Source organism: Lolium perenne, chromosome 3 (assembly GCF_019359855.2).
Source record: "Lolium perenne isolate Kyuss_39 chromosome 3, Kyuss_2.0, whole genome shotgun sequence".
NCBI lineage: Eukaryota > Viridiplantae > Streptophyta > Magnoliopsida > Poales > Poaceae > Lolium > Lolium perenne.
In genome coordinates this window covers 313,425,655-313,443,829 of record NC_067246.2, presented here as the reverse complement: position 1 = coordinate 313,443,829, position 18,175 = coordinate 313,425,655, and the positions used below count along the sequence as shown (strand labels likewise).

The 18,175-nt window shown below is 40.7% G+C and overlaps 1 protein-coding gene across 2 annotated transcripts; it reads right to left on the bottom strand.

The window, feature by feature from the left end:
* Positions 1-642: 642 nt before the first annotated feature.
* Positions 643-2,077, bottom strand: LOC127345501 (uncharacterized). Of its 2 annotated transcripts, none has more exons than XM_051371982.2 (2): positions 1,613-2,077; positions 643-1,485 (listed from the first exon to the last, which is right to left on the bottom strand). In XM_051371982.2, exons 1-2 carry the CDS (start codon positions 1,805-1,807, stop codon positions 1,132-1,134), a joined length of 549 nt encoding a protein of 182 aa, XP_051227942.1. In that variant the 5' UTR covers positions 1,808-2,077; the 3' UTR covers positions 643-1,131. The 2 variants fall into 2 exon arrangements, with proteins under 2 accessions (XP_051227942.1, XP_051227941.1); XM_051371981.1 differs by having other exon boundaries at positions 643-1,488; positions 1,613-2,076.
* Positions 2,078-18,175: the final 16,098 nt, after the last annotated feature.

Here is an 18,175-nt window from a genome sequence, read left to right as displayed (position 1 = left end):
ACGTCGGACCGAAGGAACCGAGCAACCCAGCGAACGGGTCGCCGTCCTGGCCCGTGGAATACATTGATCGATCGATACGGATAGATCCATGGGTTGCGACCCGACAGGCCACGCCACTCCACTTGATAGAGAGAGAGAGAGAGGCGGTCAATGGCGCGGCCGAGCTTGGTTTCCACGCTTTGCCGTCCACCGAAGCAACGCCACCGAAAGTCGCATGTGCGTCGGGAAAATCTGGTCGGCTGATGAGATGAGATGAGATCTCACAACCAGCTCACCATGTCCGGAACGTTGGACCTAGCTAGTGGATGGAATCATGCGATCTGCTCGATTTCAACAACCAGACAGGATCGTACTTATTATTCCTGCCTAATTGCTTGCTCGAATCCTCCGCACTAAACTTTGGCAGCAACGATGGTAACCAACTAATGGTCCAACTGTGCCTGAAGAACAAATCAACGGACACTGTGTCTCAAGAAGAAAACGAGGGAGAGAGTGTTGAATCAACTTGATGAAACCAGACAGGATCGCACTTGTTCCTGCCTAATTCTGCACGAATTTTGGCAAGAACCATGATAACCAACTGACTGATCGAGTACACTGTATCTGAACTTCTGAAGAACAAAACGAGGGGGAGGCATGCAGTTGAATCAACTTGATGCAATTCGATTACATACGAGTATATGTACAAACTTCTTCTTCATCATCATCATTTCTTTTTACAGTACAGCCATGGTGATTACATACATGGCGGCGAGATGAACTGATGATGATTTCTTTATCATCCAGGGCTGACTCTCAGAACAAGATTGACTGACGCTCATGATATCTACAAAACATAACACAAATAAAATCTAATCGAGTAAAACTCTCTATTCTTCTTGATCCTCTTCTTATGTGTGGACGATCAACTACTCTTCTTCTTCTTAACTTAGTCTTGGTCTCTATCGATCTTCTTATGTTAATTGTAATAAACCCACCCGTATGTATATACCACAAGGAACACACGTAGTAGCATACGGTAACTAGGAGTACATACGCGGCCGGCGAAAACTGTACAGGGTTGATGAGGACGGTGGTGGCTTCTCTCTCCCTTCGGGATCTGTCGGCTGCCGTGCCGGAGACCGGTCGGGCTCAGGCGCGGGCGGAGAGCACGCGGCCTCCGCCGTTGCTGCCGTGGGAGCTCCGGCAGGAAGAGACTTCGAAGCCCTGGATCCTCACCGCCGGCGCGTACGACGGGGCAAAACTGCTGCTATGGCTAGTGCTATTGCTATAGGTGGGCACGTGGTGGTTGTTGCGGTGGCTGTCAAAAACCGCGAGGCTGATGTCCGATGCGGCGACGGCCGCGCCGTGGTGGCGCTGGTTGAGCAGGAAGTGGGGGTCGTGGACCAGCGGGTTGTCGGCTCGCGCAGGCGGCGACCCGCCGAACAGCGACCAGCCTCCTTCGTCCTCCTCATCGTGCTCGGCCGTTTTGCTCTTCCCTTCTCTCTGCTGCGATAAAAAAGAACAGATCTTTGTAAGCGAAAGATCTACAAAAAGAGAGATTTTTGCCAACAACGACGAAAGATTACGGGTTTTGCAAGGACTTGACGGGAGAGACGGTGGGTAAGCGTACCTTTTTGTTGTTGCCGGAGGAGTTGAGGAGGAAGGGCGGCGGGCCGAGGATGAGGTCGGCGCTGCAGGGGTGAACCTGCGCCCTCCGCGGGCGCGGCGCGCAGAGCACCGGCTCCGGCTCCCTGCTATCCCTGCCGCTGCCCGACGACGAGGACGACGACTCGACGAACATGCTCCTCATCGTTCCGGTCGGCATATCCTCACCCAACTTTCTCGCAAGAAGAACTCGGCTATACCAAAATCAGACGCCCTGCGCCTCTCTCCACAGCTAAATATATCGATGGATCAATCGTTCTGCCGGTCCACTCGGAATAGAAATGGGGGAGGGAGCGGATGAACTGAAGGAACGGAGGGGGAGTTGGTTGGTTGGCTCTGCCTTCGGTGTGAAGAAGTAGGAGGAGGCTGGTGGGAAGGAGTCGGCAGGCAGGCAATGCAAATGCGATGCGATGCGAGCGGTGCTGACCGCCTCGACCACCACAGATATACCAACCGCCTCCGGTGAGTTGGCGCCCGGTTGTGCAGGTCAGGTGGACCACGTCTCTCCTTCCTTCCTTCCATTATTTTTTGGTAGCGCCATTTATAATTTCTTTATTGCTCACCGCCCATCTGCTGCTAACACGAGACTGTTAGTGGGACAGTGGTTGCTTAACGATCGATGTCCAGCGCTAGTGAGAGGAGATTCAACCAAACCCGCACATGCTGTGTTTGTGTGCCCACCAATTTCTAGTAACCAGACATAACATAAAGTATGGATTTGCTACTTCTCAGTTAATTTTAGTGTTCAGTCAAATGTTACACCATTCGATTAGCATCGTGATTTGTGCTAGTTATGAGTGGCAATATAAGTTACAACTGAACTTTAGTGATATTATCTCGTTCTCAGTTGACTAAGAAATAGTATAGATCCATGGATTGAATTTGAGCCGATAGTGGCATCTACGTGGACGTGCCGCAGATCACTTGCGTTTGTCCTCTTCCCACATTTTTTTCCGATAAATAGAATATATTGATATCGAGAGATACCAATTACATCCAACTGTGCAATAACGCAATACCTTAATGACAATACAGATGCACACAGCTAAAAAAGAAAGAAATAAACTAGGAAATAAAAGCCCCGCAACATAATTCTAGCCCTAGCAGCAACAATATAACCACCACAAAGACAAGACATAAACTTCAGTCTCTCCAAAAGCGACGCCTTCAAAAAGAAAAACAATGCACAAGCGTCGTTGTCGCCCGATGAAAGATCTTAGGTTTCACCCAGAAGATAGTCACCGCTTTTAAAATAATGCCTTCAACAAGACCATTGTGAGGCACAACCAATTAAGGCAAGACATTGGATTTTCACTCTAAACTTTACATGTGGTGCCTCCCCCACCAAGCAATTCCCTCAACTGCGCAGAGACTCAAAACTCCATTGCTAGTCCTCCAATCCGGCCTCCATGATATTCTCCGCCTCTGACTTCACCATGGACCAAAATGTCACCTGGTGGCAAGAAAGAACAGAGCTTCGCGTCGCTCCCTCCAGAACCAAACAGTCAGAATAAAAGCATGGGAGCGCACGACCGAATATCACCCATTCCAGCAAACTCCAGGCATAAGGTGCACTGTTACATTCGCCGGGGAGCATTCCAAAACTCAACACATTTGCCAGATCAAGAAAGCCCGCCCTTAGGTGGGTGTTCATCTTCACACAAGAGAAACCCTAAGGCAACCACCTTTATGCAATGATGCAGACAAGTGATGGAGCTTTACAACACCAACAAAAACTCTTGAAACATTGGAACACCAAGTGCAGAGTGTGTAGTCTAGGAAGCAATTTTCCCCATAAGAGTGACTCGGGGGTTATATCGAACTCTCAGGGAGCTACGCAAAGAGGTATCTCTCCCTCTCTTCTTCTAGCAATCCTGCAAAGTAAAATAAAGCCTTGTGTCCCCAACTCCACCGCGTGGTTGTCAAGCACAAGGTTTCGTGTAAGTAAATAAAACACAAGTAGTAATAAAATAAGTAAAACTAGATAAAATAAAGTAACTAAGTAAAAAAAGAGTAAAATGGTTGATTGTTTTGGGGTTTTGGATGCAAATAGAAAAACTAAATATTTTTATATTTTCGAATTAAAATAGGGAAACAAATAGAAAGTAAGATAAAAGTAATATAAAGGTGTTTCTTATGATAAAAGGTGGATTGGGGTTCATGGGTTCACTTGACTATTCTCTCTTAGAAGCTGTAGTGGACAGTAACAATTCATCAATGAGATATGAAGATACGAAATAATAACATGTGAAAGATACGCATGCATATGGGCATCACGTCCTAATATAGAGATGATGCAACACATCTCTCTTATACTCCACAAGAAAAGGAAAAGTCCATGCAATCTTGTATTAAGAATTATCAGAGCATCACCATAAGTACTTTGACATGATGTTTGAATATCAAATATGCTATCTTGAATAAACAAGATCATCACTTTTATCATGTGACAAACATAGCACATGCATTCACTTTATCCCTAGTAAGGTAGCAAAACAAAAGGCAAAACCATAATAAATTATGAATTTGTTGTTACTATTCAATCAATAAAACCATGCTACTCCACCTAATACACACATCACCCCACACACGCTCTTGCGTAAAAGTTGGATCAGAATAAATATATAAGAACGGGGTACATAATATGCATCTATCAATACATCTTACACATATTATGACAATATCTCATAACACATTATCATATAATAAGGATCCACCACATATGTATTATAAATATGGCCATAATCATGTAGAGGAGCTCATATGGCACAAAGAACTATGAAAAACAAAAGAGACATAAATCAAGCTACTACCACAAACCTGTAGTCCAGAGGTGGACCACTCCCCTTGATCATGGTGATGATGATGAAGATGTTGCAGAAGGTGGAAATCCCTCCGGCGGTGATCCCGGCGGAATTTCCCCCTCCAATCTTCGTTGCCGCAACCTCTGTTTTGTGTTTATGTTTTTGCGGCGCTCTCCTCCCGAGAACTTTTCGGGGCCATATATATAGTGATTTTTAGGTCAAAATATGTAGGTGGGTGAAATAATCAAGTGATTTGGACGATCGATAGCCGAAAGAGGGCAGGTGGCGCGCCCTACATGTTTGGGCGCGCCACCAGGGCTCTTTTGGGCCTCAGGCCCATCCAGGTGTGCTTCTAGGTCCCAAGATGCTTCTCACGATGAAATAATGACGCTCCAAAAATTCCAGCTCAATATGTCTCCGTATAGGTCTCTGAAAGTGAAAAAAAATACACAAAACAACAAATTCCTGTTCTGCAGAGTTATAAACTAAATAAAGGGGATCACCGGTAAATCCCCATAAATAAATGTAAACATCATATTATCATCATATATGTTGCAAATATGTGGGAATTCAATATGATAAAGGACAAAGTTCATGGATGCATTTTACATGCATCAATGAGCAGGCCCTCACGCCGTCAGTCGCCTCTATTCCGGATTGGTCGGAGAGGAAAGAGGTAGTCCAGGCGCAAGGCTGCAAGTGCCGGCGATCCGAGGAGCCTCCAGACCATATCGCCCCCACCGTGGCTGAACCCATCTAGCGAGATCGGCCTTAGCCTAGATCTCGGCCGGATGATCCGGCATGCCATCATGCTCGTCGAAGACTCGCTAGGGGTGCACCACCTCCTCGTCGCCGCCACACCGACGGAGGGCCTTAGGCCCCGGCCGGAAATCCGCACTGCCCTGTTGTGGTGACCCGGCATACCACTGCATGGTGTAGTATGCAAGTCTGATACAACACCAATGAAACACCGTTCCACTAGTATTATATCGCTCAGAGTGGTACAACAGAAACATATGCGGGTCCAAGGCATGTCTATAGAATTACAACTCTGACTCTATTACATAAGATCAGCACAGCCTCCTACTTTACAATGAGGTAAATCTGCAAATAAACTCCAAAAGAACGACTCGTAGTCTAATCCTGTCATGAACTCTATTTGTAGAGTATTTGACTAGCTATAGGGCTATGAATAGATTCTAGCTAAATAGGAGCTAGGTTTAGGAAGCTAGTTCACTTCTATGGCTAAACTAGGTTTTCTCCTTGTTGGATGTGGTATCTGACTCCTCTGACAGGGTCTTGTCTCTTGAAGTAGTTGTTGACTCCTCGGCCTTCGAGTTGCACTGTGGATCCTCCTTCGATGCCTCCATATCTAAGCAGGGGATTTAAGAGTGGGATGAGTACGAGCGTACTCAACAAGTTCATTATAGGAAAGAGGTGTTTAATGCACTAGCTACAGCATTAGACCAGAAAGTCTAATACCAATGCAAGTTTTCATAACCATTTCTTCAAAAGGTTGCTTTTATTCAGAAGAACTATGTCCGTCAGCCTTCACCGGTTTACTAGAACTTCATGGAGCTCCTTTCCGGCCGCGTTCGCAGTTCCATATCCCGGAACAGGGAGTGACAGGTCACAGTTCTTTACACTCTGCAGAGGTGTGTTGCTTTACCCATAAGAGATCTTAACCTTGGTGCCAACCGGGCAGCTCTCCCGTCCACACTTCCTATGGTGTGAGGCCCGGTATAAGGTCTAGCCAATCATGTTCCCCCGCTACCTCGAACACCCACCCTTTGTTGCATGCCCCGACCCTGGGTCCTCGCCGGTCCCATTATTCCCACTCACGGGTGGACCCCGACCACGACAACAGTTTGGGACTCGTTAACCAAACTCCTTCGCCGGTAGCTGCAACCCATCATAGACCGCAATACCGTGGGGACTTAAGGCTTCCCCAGCCAACCGCTTGCTCTTCGAGCGACAAGTGTCTACGGACTATGCCGTGGGGACTTAAGGCTTCCCCAGCCAACCGCTTGCCCTGACAGATACAAGTGTCTACGGTAAAGCGCATCCGTTGATGAACGAGAGGTGGAAACACTTTTGACTACTCCGTCCCACTCCGGATCTTATGGTTAACACGGGTATTACGGCACAAGAATCACTGGCGACATTTGTTGTTTAATCCTAGATGGATATAAACCCTTGCAATGGAACCTCCACCATATCAACACAATCCATGGTTCCATTGCCCACCACATAGTCATATTCATAGTTATGAAAGTAGTGGTTTTGGTTTTTATGCAATAGTGATAACCATAGTACTTTGCAAGTAATTTGATAGAAATACTCAAATGACATGAGCAAGTGATGAACTTGCCTTTCTTGACTGCAAGATTATGCAGACAAGGTCTTCGATACGCAATAACTCCAAATTCTGAAATAGCATCATCGTCCGATAAGGACGATGTTTAAAAGATTGGCAAGGATGCAATAATGCATAAGAATGAGATGCAATCGCTCTAAGCGTGACCCAACCCCGATGATTTAGGATCAGTGAGTTGTAATGATTGGTTCAGGGTGTGTTGCACTTTTAGAGTGATTCACATACAAGGTTCTTATTCAGGTGTGATTACTTGGCATTATAAACAGGTAGATGATAATGCATAATAATTAATTGAGCACACAAAGAATGATAATTGGCATAATATTAACAAGTAAAGAACAGTGGTCAGTTTAGTACTATATGGCATGGTTAATGATTAATTATCATATACTTTAAAAGAATAACTTTTGAAGAACATGTTCTTTAATAAAGAGCAAGTATGATAATTAAGTGGGTGGTTTTCTATGGTTGACTATGGCTTCATGTAGTTGCTGGAATAGGTATTAGATGGATCCCAACAAAGTTGGTTTCATCAACACCTAGGGCTTGTAAGGTTAAGATAAGCCTAGGCATCCTAAGTAATTCATTATACATGGTAGTTGTCAAGGTTGGTTTATCTTGCTAATGATACCTGGCTAGGTTTTATAGGTCCTATAAGGCAGGGTTGCTGGCTACTCATTGTTTTCTTCAAAAGAATAACTTTTGAAGAACATACTTCTTGAGTAATAAGAAGTATTGCAATTAGGTTTGAGGTTGTCTAGGGTTTGCTTATTGGATTCACTAAGTAAGGAATATTTGGCTCTTAAGTAGGTTGGTTCATAATTATGAACTACCTTTAGGGTTCAGTGGACTATGGTTATTTAATGGTAGACATTGGGCATAGATACTATTGGAGTTCATCACAATGGTGTGATGCTAAGCATGGATAGTTGGGGATGATGGTTTTGGTAATAGAATCTAGGTTTTACACTTGGTTGACCCTACTTGATTATCTAGGTCTGACGAAGATGAACACATGGGATATCCACCTATTAGTGATAGGTCTACTACATTTTATGTGGACATGATGAGTATTTAGTTGCTACTATGGTTCTATAATTTGAAAGAAGGTACCATAATCACTTGCTCTAACCTAGGATTTAGGTTAGAAGCAATTTAGGGTTCACATGTAATAATGGAACTAGGATTCCTAATGGAGTTAGGGTTTTAGGGTTTCTCATAAAATGATAGGTTTCTAGTTTTCTCCCTTATGGAACTAGGGTTTTCTAATTACCCTAAAATTATTGAATTAATAACTTGTTTGCAAAGTTAAAGTTATTAATAATTTTGAATTAAAAATAATATTGGATTTGGCATTTTCTTATTTTTTAAAGAAATAATAATTAAGATAATTATTAATCAGGGTTTAAATCCCTCTAATAAGGATTTAACAAAATAATAAATAAATAAATTAGTTTTAAAGTTTTCTTTATTTATTTACTGGTTTCTATTTAATTTTTAAAGTTTTCCTTATTTATTGAATTTTAATTGAATTTAGAATTAATAAATAGGGCTTAAATAACAAGTATTAAATAATTGAATTTTTATTAAAAATAAAAATTTCATATTATATTTTTATTAGATAGAGTTTTCGTTTCTAAGAATTTTAATATCTTATTTTAATTTTTCTGAGTTCATATGAATTTTCTAAATTTCATGTAAGGTTGCAGCAATTTGATGGATTTAAATTTAAAACTACAAATGCTAACTATACCCGGACTAACCTACCCGTAGGGGCTGACCGGTGGGCCAGTGGCTCTGTTGGTGGCCACGTCAGCGTGGACCAAGTCCAAGTGCTGACAGGGCATAGGAGTTCAACTCTGGCGAGCCCGTTGTGGCCGGCGACGGCGATTCCGGCCAGTAGGGGACGGGCGGACATGCCAGTTAGGTGCGGCTCGAGATGCTGAACACTATGGAGGCGGCGCCCCCAACTAATGGTCACCGGAGACCACGCCGGTGAACGTCTCCGCGGCGGTGAACTCCGGACAAGTTACAAGAACTAGCTACAGGCGATGATAGGATGCAATATTAGGCTCAGGCGAATCGCAAGCTCACCAGGAACACGCCAGGCTTGACGGCTTGGCCGGAGACGGCCAGGTTCGCCGGAATTGGTTGATGCCGACGCCGGAGAAGATGAGATCGTCGGCGTCGATCTCGGGCACCTCAACTCGATTCCTCCCGTGGGAGTAGCTTGTCGAGGACGGCGGTCACGGTGGTGCCTTTAGCTTGGCCTGGGGTTGCTCCAATCGCCGGCGGAAGTGGTGACCGGTGCGACCAGGGTTTCGGTGTGGAGAGGAATTGAACAGAGGGGGAAGAATCCGAAGCTGCTGTCCATCGTGGGGCTTTTATACGACGCCAAAATGCGCCCCGTCACGTCGTCGAGGCAGGAGAGACCGCCAGCGATGAGGGGAAGATGGGCACGCCGTCGTGCTGTCGTCCTGCGAGACGAAGGGATGAGGATGAGCTCCTTCTTTTATTTTGTTGCCGAAAGGGTACGTGGGCTGGCGTTGGGCTGCGGCTTTGGCCATGTTGGTGGGCTTCTGCTGGGCTGCTGCGTGGTAAGGTAAGCTCTCTTTTTCCTCTCTTTTATCTATTTTCTTTTTCTATTTTATATTTCTTTTGCTATTTTATACTTTTGTATTTCTGGTTTGAATTTTAAATCAGTGTTGAATGAATTCAAATGGTTGGCTTCTTCTTATCAGGGAATAAGTAGCCCCTAATGTGAATATGTTTCATAATTGAGATGCATTGGTTATTTGGTTGAATTTATTTTTAAATATGTGACAAAACAAGGATTATTTCTATTTCACATCTTTTAGTGTTCAAGGGATATTGTTGAGGTTTTAGATAATCCCCTCATCATGGTTAAGCTTTTATTATGTATTACTTTATGAATAATTTATTTATAAGATAGGGCTTATTTTTAGGTTCTCTTTTGAGAAGAGAATTTCATGAACATTATTTTATGTGCCTATTTAGTTTAAGGACTTGGAAAATTGTCTAAGGCTATTCTAGAGTTACTAGTATTGATTTCTTAAACCTTGGTTTCAAATGCTTAGGTATATCCTATTCCTCTCATGAGTCTTCTATTTATTTGGAAACAATAGTTAGTTGCAACTACATTGGTATGGCTTTAAAGATAGGTCAAGTTGATATCTTGATTCATTTTAGGGTTGGCTAAACAATCCCCTGATTCCTATTTTAGCTTAAGCATGGTCTTGGGTTTATACTTGTGATCCCCATGTGATGCATAAAGTAGAGTTGAGATATAATGCTAGGTTGTAGATATGAGATGACACCATGTTGCATTGGCTAGGTTTACTCTCCCCAATGCATGATAAAATGGTTACTTTCTTATTATTTCATGTGCTCCCTTAGTTACTAAGGATATGAGAATTAGTTTTATCTGCTACCAATAGACTTCTATTGTGCCCTTAACATATTGTTAAAGTAAATAAAGTTGTTATAGTTCTTTTTATAGTTAACTTTGGTCATATGAATAAATGGTTTCTCACCATATTAGGTATGGAGTTTTACTCTAAGGTTTTCTTATGTTTCTTAGGTGAAGAATAAGTGGAATGTAGATGTGGTAGATTTCTACTTGTGATCACCAAGTGGTTCACAAGTTAAGGTTGGAATACAAGCTTAGGTTTCTTTACTAATTACCTCCCTATGATTTCATGTGGTGAAGGATATCTACTAATCCTATTAGGATTTAACTTATCCTCACATATCTCCAAGGCATGCTCATAAATTATATATGATCATCTTGTTCTTAATATCTTAACCTCAAGTTCTTTAGGTTTATGATCATTACACAATTTATAATAATCAAGGTTTGGCTTCCTAAGGATCTCTCATTAAATGGAATTCTCACTTCCATGATCAAGCATTGTCTTGATCAACTAGGGTATAGTACTTCTAATTTACCTTCTTGAATGGGACTACTATGGTTGCCTCTAAAGTTTATATCCCAGGAGAATGCCTGAGATATTATGCTAGAGTTCTACTTAGTCAAGGATGATATTATCATCTGGTATAAGGATAGTTCTCTCCCTCAAACCCAAGTGTTGCTTCAACTTACTTGAGAGTAACACCATGGCTTGAGCTCTCTTATATAAAAATGGATTATTCTAGGTTATGGTGTACTCCTAATACTCTAGTTCAATGGTTGTCCTTTATTCTTAAATAGATAAAGCTAGGTTTAGTATGAATGCTCACTCTCATTTGGGAATGACTTGAATAATACTCTAGGGTTCCTCTTGAAGATGATGTTGTGATCATATGGATATTTATACCCAAGGTTTGCCTCAAGGTTTGTCATTGCTTATCTAATAAATAATATAGAACTCTCCTCTCTCTAGGTTTGATGTATAATAATTTGGAATAGAGGAGGATATATATTTCTGGAGTTGGTCTCCTTGTCTTGTTTCCAAGAGTGAAGTCAATTGAATACCATGAGGTTCATGGTAGGATCAAGGATTAGTCTTAGGACATGGAAAAGATAGATGAAGAATGGTTTCTTGATTTTATGGTTACTTGATTTCCAAATAGATGTATGCTCATATGTTATGGAAAGGATTTCCATGTTATGATCTTTAATAAGATCCAGTAGTGGTTCCTTGATTCATATGTTCTTGTGTTGGTTTTAATTCCATTTGATCTAACCCCTTAGATCAAATCATCTCTACCCAAAACAAGGTTTTAGCGAAGTCACATTGAGGTTTATAGCGCTTGACTTGATGAGCTACTTCAATTCCACCAAGGTCAAGTGAAACTTCGATTCTTTGTGGATCGTTTTACTTTAAAGCGCGAAAATTCCCCAGATTTTCTATGCATGAATGCAATGCACACATCTGTTTCCTCTTTTTTTGTAACCCCAATACCTGGGATATTACAGTCTCTACCCCTTAAACTAAACTTCGCCCTCGAAGTTTGATCTCTCTCACGTTTCGGAGTGTGGATCTGACTTGTGCAGACTACTTCTTTTCTCAAACTCCGTGGTGATCTCACTGGATATAATTGAATATATCCCTTGTCCAGATTCTTCCTGGAATCCATTAGGGTTTGTCTCTGAACATTAGTTTCTTACTCCAGTTCTACGATACCTTTCTCTGAGCCATGGCTTCTAACTTTAATTATTTGATTTCTTTCAACTCTATGAACTTGTTTCCTTTCTCTTTGGACATTTTATGATGGAACTTTTTCTAGTGCTGCTAGTCTTAACTGAAGACTAATTGGATAACATACTCCTAATTGGTAAGATAGGTCTTTGTTTTTCCCTTACTACCAAAACTACAATTATGGTACTTGGTAAGGTACTTACTATGGAATTGGTCTTGATGGTTTATTTCCCTAATAATGGATTAGACTCATTTAGTCTATCCAATCATGGATTATAGTTGATACCTCTAACAATTTTGGTTCCTTTAGGTTCCATGAAAGGAATCTTTCAACTAGTCTTTGGTTTTGGTATGTTCAATCTTCTTCGGTCTTTGGCCTTCTTGAGCTTTATTGGTCTACGGTATTTCCTTCGTCCAACTTCATTATATTTAGCTTACTTGAGCTTCCGTACTTTTGAGTAAAATTTTACTCACTTTCTCAAGTTATAGTCCACTTCTTACTTCCTCGAGGTATGAACCTCGGCTTCTGGTCTGACATCTTTCTGAAAGTAGTGTTCATTAATCTTATGAAAATAAGATCGAACTTCCTCTCAGTTCAGATCTTCTTCTTATATCTTACTCAAAGTATTGAGTCGTGGTACATCCAACTCAATCTTTACTCTACCCCTTAGAGTTTTCTTATGGTCTTAAACTCCTTTTCTTCCAACCATTGTACTTATGGTGAGAATATTGGTCTAGGTCTAGTTTATGGTTTGTACTCTTATAAGGTCTTGTGGAGAATATCTATGGTGTATCCACTCAATTGTGGACTTCCAATGTGAATCCTTCGACTAAATGATTATAGGTCATTGTTATTTGGCTAACAAAATTTTATTTGTTCACAATTTCTTGGTATGAAGAATCCAGTTATGGACTAGTTGATATCAATTGTGGCTATTTGTTATCTAAAAATGTATTCTATTATAGGTTCTAATTAACTGGACGAGACATCTTCTACTTTATCTCGCAGTATTGATCCTATATCAACTATGGTCTTCTGATATCAACTATGGTCTTCTTATATCTGCTATGATTTCATATATCATCTTCCTTCATTCAGGGTTTATTTTGCAGAAAAACCACTAGCTGACACTATGAATATAGTATCTTAAGTGATATCCCATGCATTCCCTCTTTGATGTTGACTATGGATCTGCTTGAGCTTCACCATAATCACCAGATTTCTCACCTTCATGCTTCTTATATACTAAAGTACTCCTCTCTTGAGGTAAAGCATGAGTTTTGATTGGTACTTCCTTCTGAATATTGTGGTTGCTTCCCACAATTTTGCTTCCTTATTCTGATGAACCTTCATCTTGTCTTCAAAAACGTCAGAATTCGTCACTTCCTCACACGTTTACCATTACCCTCTAGATCTATAGCATCAAGTAAGAGCTTGATATTGCAACATGCATTTGCATATCAAAGTCAAACTTCATGTATGGATCTAGTCAAACAATGAAAATCCAATAAAATCCTAGAAGATTCAGCTTTGTGTTTATAATACACATCATCATAGGCCTGAATATAATAATTGAGTAAGACATCTCTAAACATCAGGCTTTGATGTGTAGTATATAACACCATATAAGATAGGTTTATATCTTGATACTTAGCACTTATGGAAGTCTACTATTTGTCTCAACCTTTACATTAATTGCACATTTGCAATGAGATAAACTTGAAACAAAGTAGTTTGGGATGGTTAAGGTTAACCTAATTTTCTTTGGAAGTATTACTTAACTTTCATTTTATTGAGGACTATCTCACATGATATGTCTAGGTTCTAACATTGCTACACTAAACACATAACTATGGAAATATAGCTCATATACTTCCATATGTTCTTACCATATAACTAGGGTTCTGATGTACTTGACACAGTTCCCATGGTTTTGGAACACAAATCTTACTCTATTGTTCGCGTCTAGCTTCTTATCAAACTCCTCCTAATATTAATGTTCTAGTCCATCACATAATGATTCTCAGGTGAATCATATATGATTAGCATCTCTATCATGTAGACATATTTTATTCCTATCTTTCTTCCTTACTTCCCATGATGGACTCATCAGGGTCTATGCTACCTAATAGGACTCATAATTATTACTTACTATCAATTGTTTCACATGTCTAGATAATTTTAATTACTCATTACTTAACTTGGTCTACATCTTCTATTAGGATTCCTTAATTATCTTCATCACTTGATTTACTCCTATTACATGTCTGAATAATTCTTACTTAATCATAACTTGAGTTGGTACACATCTTCCAATAGGATAGTTTCTTTATGGTTGTATCCTCTCTTTGGACTACCATGTATTGTATACCAACTGTGATTTACTCAACTATTGTTTTGAGGACTTAATGGTATACTACATATTTGGGATTAGCTGACTAATTTTACTTTATCTTAGTAAGCTAGGTAAGAAATGTTGACTCAAGTGTGTCAGGATTATTCTCAAGTGAATATCCATCTCAAGTCATAAAAATATTTGGTTTACCTACGACAACTTCCTATAGACACTACCAATCCTATAGGTCTCCTTTAAAGGGTTTTAATCCTAAGGTCAAAGCATTTGCTCTGATACCAACTGTGGTGACCCGGCATACCACTGCATGGTGTAGTATGCAAGTCTGATACAACACCAATGAAACACCGTTCCACTAGTATTATATCGCTCAGAGTGGTACAACAGAAACATATGCGGGTCCAAGGTATGTCTATAGAATTACAACTCTGACTCTATTACATAAGATCAGCACAGCCTCCTACTTTACAATGAGGTAAATCTGCAAATAAACTCCAAAAGAACGACTCATAGTCTAATCCTGTCACGAACTCTATTTGTAGAGTATTTGACTAGCTATAGGGCTATGAATAGATTCTAGCTAAATAGGAGCTAGGTTTAGGAAGCTAGTTCACTTCTATGGCTAAACTAGGTTTTCTCCTTGTTGGATGTGGTATATGACTCCTCTGATAGGGTCTTGTCTCTTGAAGTAGTTGTTGACTCCTCGGCCTTCGAGTTGCACTGTGGATCCTCCTTCGATGCCTCCATATCTAAGCAGGGGATTTAAGAGTGGGATGAGTACGAGCGTACTCAACAAGTTCATTATAGGAAAGAGGTGTTTAATGCACTAGCTACAGCATTAGACCAGAAAGTCTAATACCAATGCAAGTTTTCATAACCATTTCTTCAAAAGGTTGCTTTTATTCAGAAGAACTATGTCCGTCAGCCTTCACCGGTTTACTAGAACTTCATGGAGCTCCTTTCCGGCCGCGTTCGCAGTTCCATATCCCGGAACAGGGAGTGGCAGGTCACAGTTCTTTACACTCTGCAGAGGTGTGTTGCTTTACCCATAAGAGATCTTAACCTTGGTGCCAACCAGGCAGCTCTCCCGTCCACACTTCCTATGGTGTGAGGCCCGGTATAAGGTCTAGCCAATCATGTTCCTCCGCTACCTCGAACACCCACCCTTTGTTGCATGCCCCGACCCTGGGTCCTCGCCGGTCCCATTATTCCCACTCACGGGTGGACCCCGACCACGACAACAGTTTGGGACTCGTTAACCAAACTCCTTCGCCGGTAGCTGCAACCCATCATAGACCGCAATACCGTGGGGACTTAAGGCTTCCCCAGCCAACCGCTTGCTCTTCGAGCGACAAGTGTCTACGGACTATGCCGTGGGGACTTAAGGCTTCCCCAGCCAACCGCTTGCCCTGACAGATACAAGTGTCTACGGTAAAGCGCATCCGTTGATGAACGAGAGGTGGAAACACTTTTGACTACTCCGTCCCACTCCGGATCTTATGGTTAACACGGGTATTACGGCACAAGAATCATCGACATTTGTTGTTTAATCCTAGATGGATATAAACCCTTGCAATGGAACCTCCACCATATCAACACAATCCATGGTTCCATTGCCCACCACATAGTCATATTCATAGTTATGAAAGTAGTGGTTTTGGTTTTTATGCAATAGTGATAACCATAGTACTTTGCAAGTAATTTGATAGAAATACTCAAATGACATGAGCAAGTGATGAACTTGCCTTTCTTGACTGCAAGATTATGCAGACAAGGTCTTCGATACGCAATAACTCCAAATTCTGAAATAGCATCATCGTCCGATAAGGACGATGTTTAAAAGATTGGCAAGGATGCAATAATGCATAAGAATGAGATGCAATCGCTCTAAGCGTGACCCAACCCCGATGATTTAGGATCAGGGAGTTGTAATGATTGGTTCAGGTGTGTTGCACTTTTAGAGTGATTCACATACAAGGTTCTTATTCAGGTGTGATTACTTGGCATTATAAACAGGTAGATGATAATGCATAATAATTAATTGAGCACACAAAGAATGATAATTGGCATAATATTAACAAGTAAAGAACAGTGGTCAGTTTAGTACTATATGGCATGGTTAATGATTAATTATCATATACTTTAAAAGAATAACTTTTGAAGAACATGTTCTTTAATAAAGAGCAAGTATGATAATTAAGTGGGTGGTTTTCTATGGTTGACTATGGCTTCATGTAGTTGCTGGAATAGGTATTAGATGGATCCCAACAAAGTTGGTTTCATCAACACCTAGGGCTTGTAAGGTTAAGATAAGCCTAGGCATCCTAAGTAATTCATTATACATGGTAGTTGTCAAGGTTGGTTTATCTTGCTAATGATACCTGGCTAGGTTTTATAGGTCCTATAAGGCAGGGTTGCTGGCTACTCATTGTTTTCTTCAAAAGAATAACTTTTGAAGAACATACTTCTTGAGTAATAAGAAGTATTGCAATTAGGTTTGAGGTTGTCTAGGGTTTGCTTATTGGATTCACTAAGTAAGGAATATTTGGCTCTTAAGTAGGTTGGTTCATAATTATGAACTACCTTTAGGGTTCAGTGGACTATGGTTATTTAATGGTAGACATTGGGCATAGATACTATTGGAGTTCATCACAATGGTGTGATGCTAAGCATGGATAGTTGGGGATGATGGTTTTGGTAATAAAATCTAGGTTTTACACTTGGTTGACCCTACTTGATTATCTAGGTCTGATGAAGATGAACACATGGAATATCCACCTATTAGTGATAGGTCTACTACATTTTATGTGGACATGATGAGTATTTAGTTGCTACTATGGTTCTATAATTTGAAAGAAGGTACCATAATCACTTGCTCTAACCTAGGATTTAGGTTAGAAGCAATTTAGGGTTCACATGTAATAATGGAACTAGGGTTCCTAATGGAGTTAGGGTTTTAGGGTTTCTCATAAAATGATAGGTTTCTAGTTTTCTCCCTTATGGAACTAGGGTTTTCTAATTACCCTAAAATTATTGAATTAATAACTTGTTTGCAAAGTTAAAGTTATTAATAATTTTGAATTAAAAATAATATTGGATTTGGCATTTTCTTATTTTTTAAAGAAATAATAATTAAGATAATTATTAATCAGGGTTTAAATCCCTCTAATAAGGACTTAACAAAATAATAAATAAATAAATTAGTTTTAAAGTTTTCTTTATTTATTTACTGGTTTCTATTTAATTTTTAAAGTTTTCCTTATTTATTGAATTTTAATAGAATTTAGAATTAATAAATAGGGCTTAAATAACAAGTATTAAATAATTGAATTTTTATTAAAAATAAAAATTTCATATTATATTTTTATTAGATAGAGTTTTCGTTTCTAAGAATTTTAATATCTTATTTTAATTTTTCTGAGTTCATATGAATTTTCTAAATTTCATGTAAGGTTGCAGCAATTTAATGGATTTAAATTTAAAACTACAAATGCTAACTATACCCGGACTAACCTACCCGTAGGGGCTGACCGGTGGGCCAGTGGCTCTGTTGGTGGCCACGTCAGCGTGGACCAAGTCCAAGTGCTGACAGGGCATAGGAGTTCAACTCCGGCGAGCCCGTTGTGGCCGGCGACGGCGATTCCGGCCAGTAGGGGACGGGCGGACATGCCAGTTAGGTGCGGCTCGAGATGCTGAACACTATGGAGGCGGCGCCCCCAACTAATGGTCACCGGAGACCACGCCGGTGAACGTCTCCGCGGCGGTGAACTCCGAACAAGTTACAAGAACTAGCTACATGCGATGATATGATGCAATATTAGGCTCAGGCGA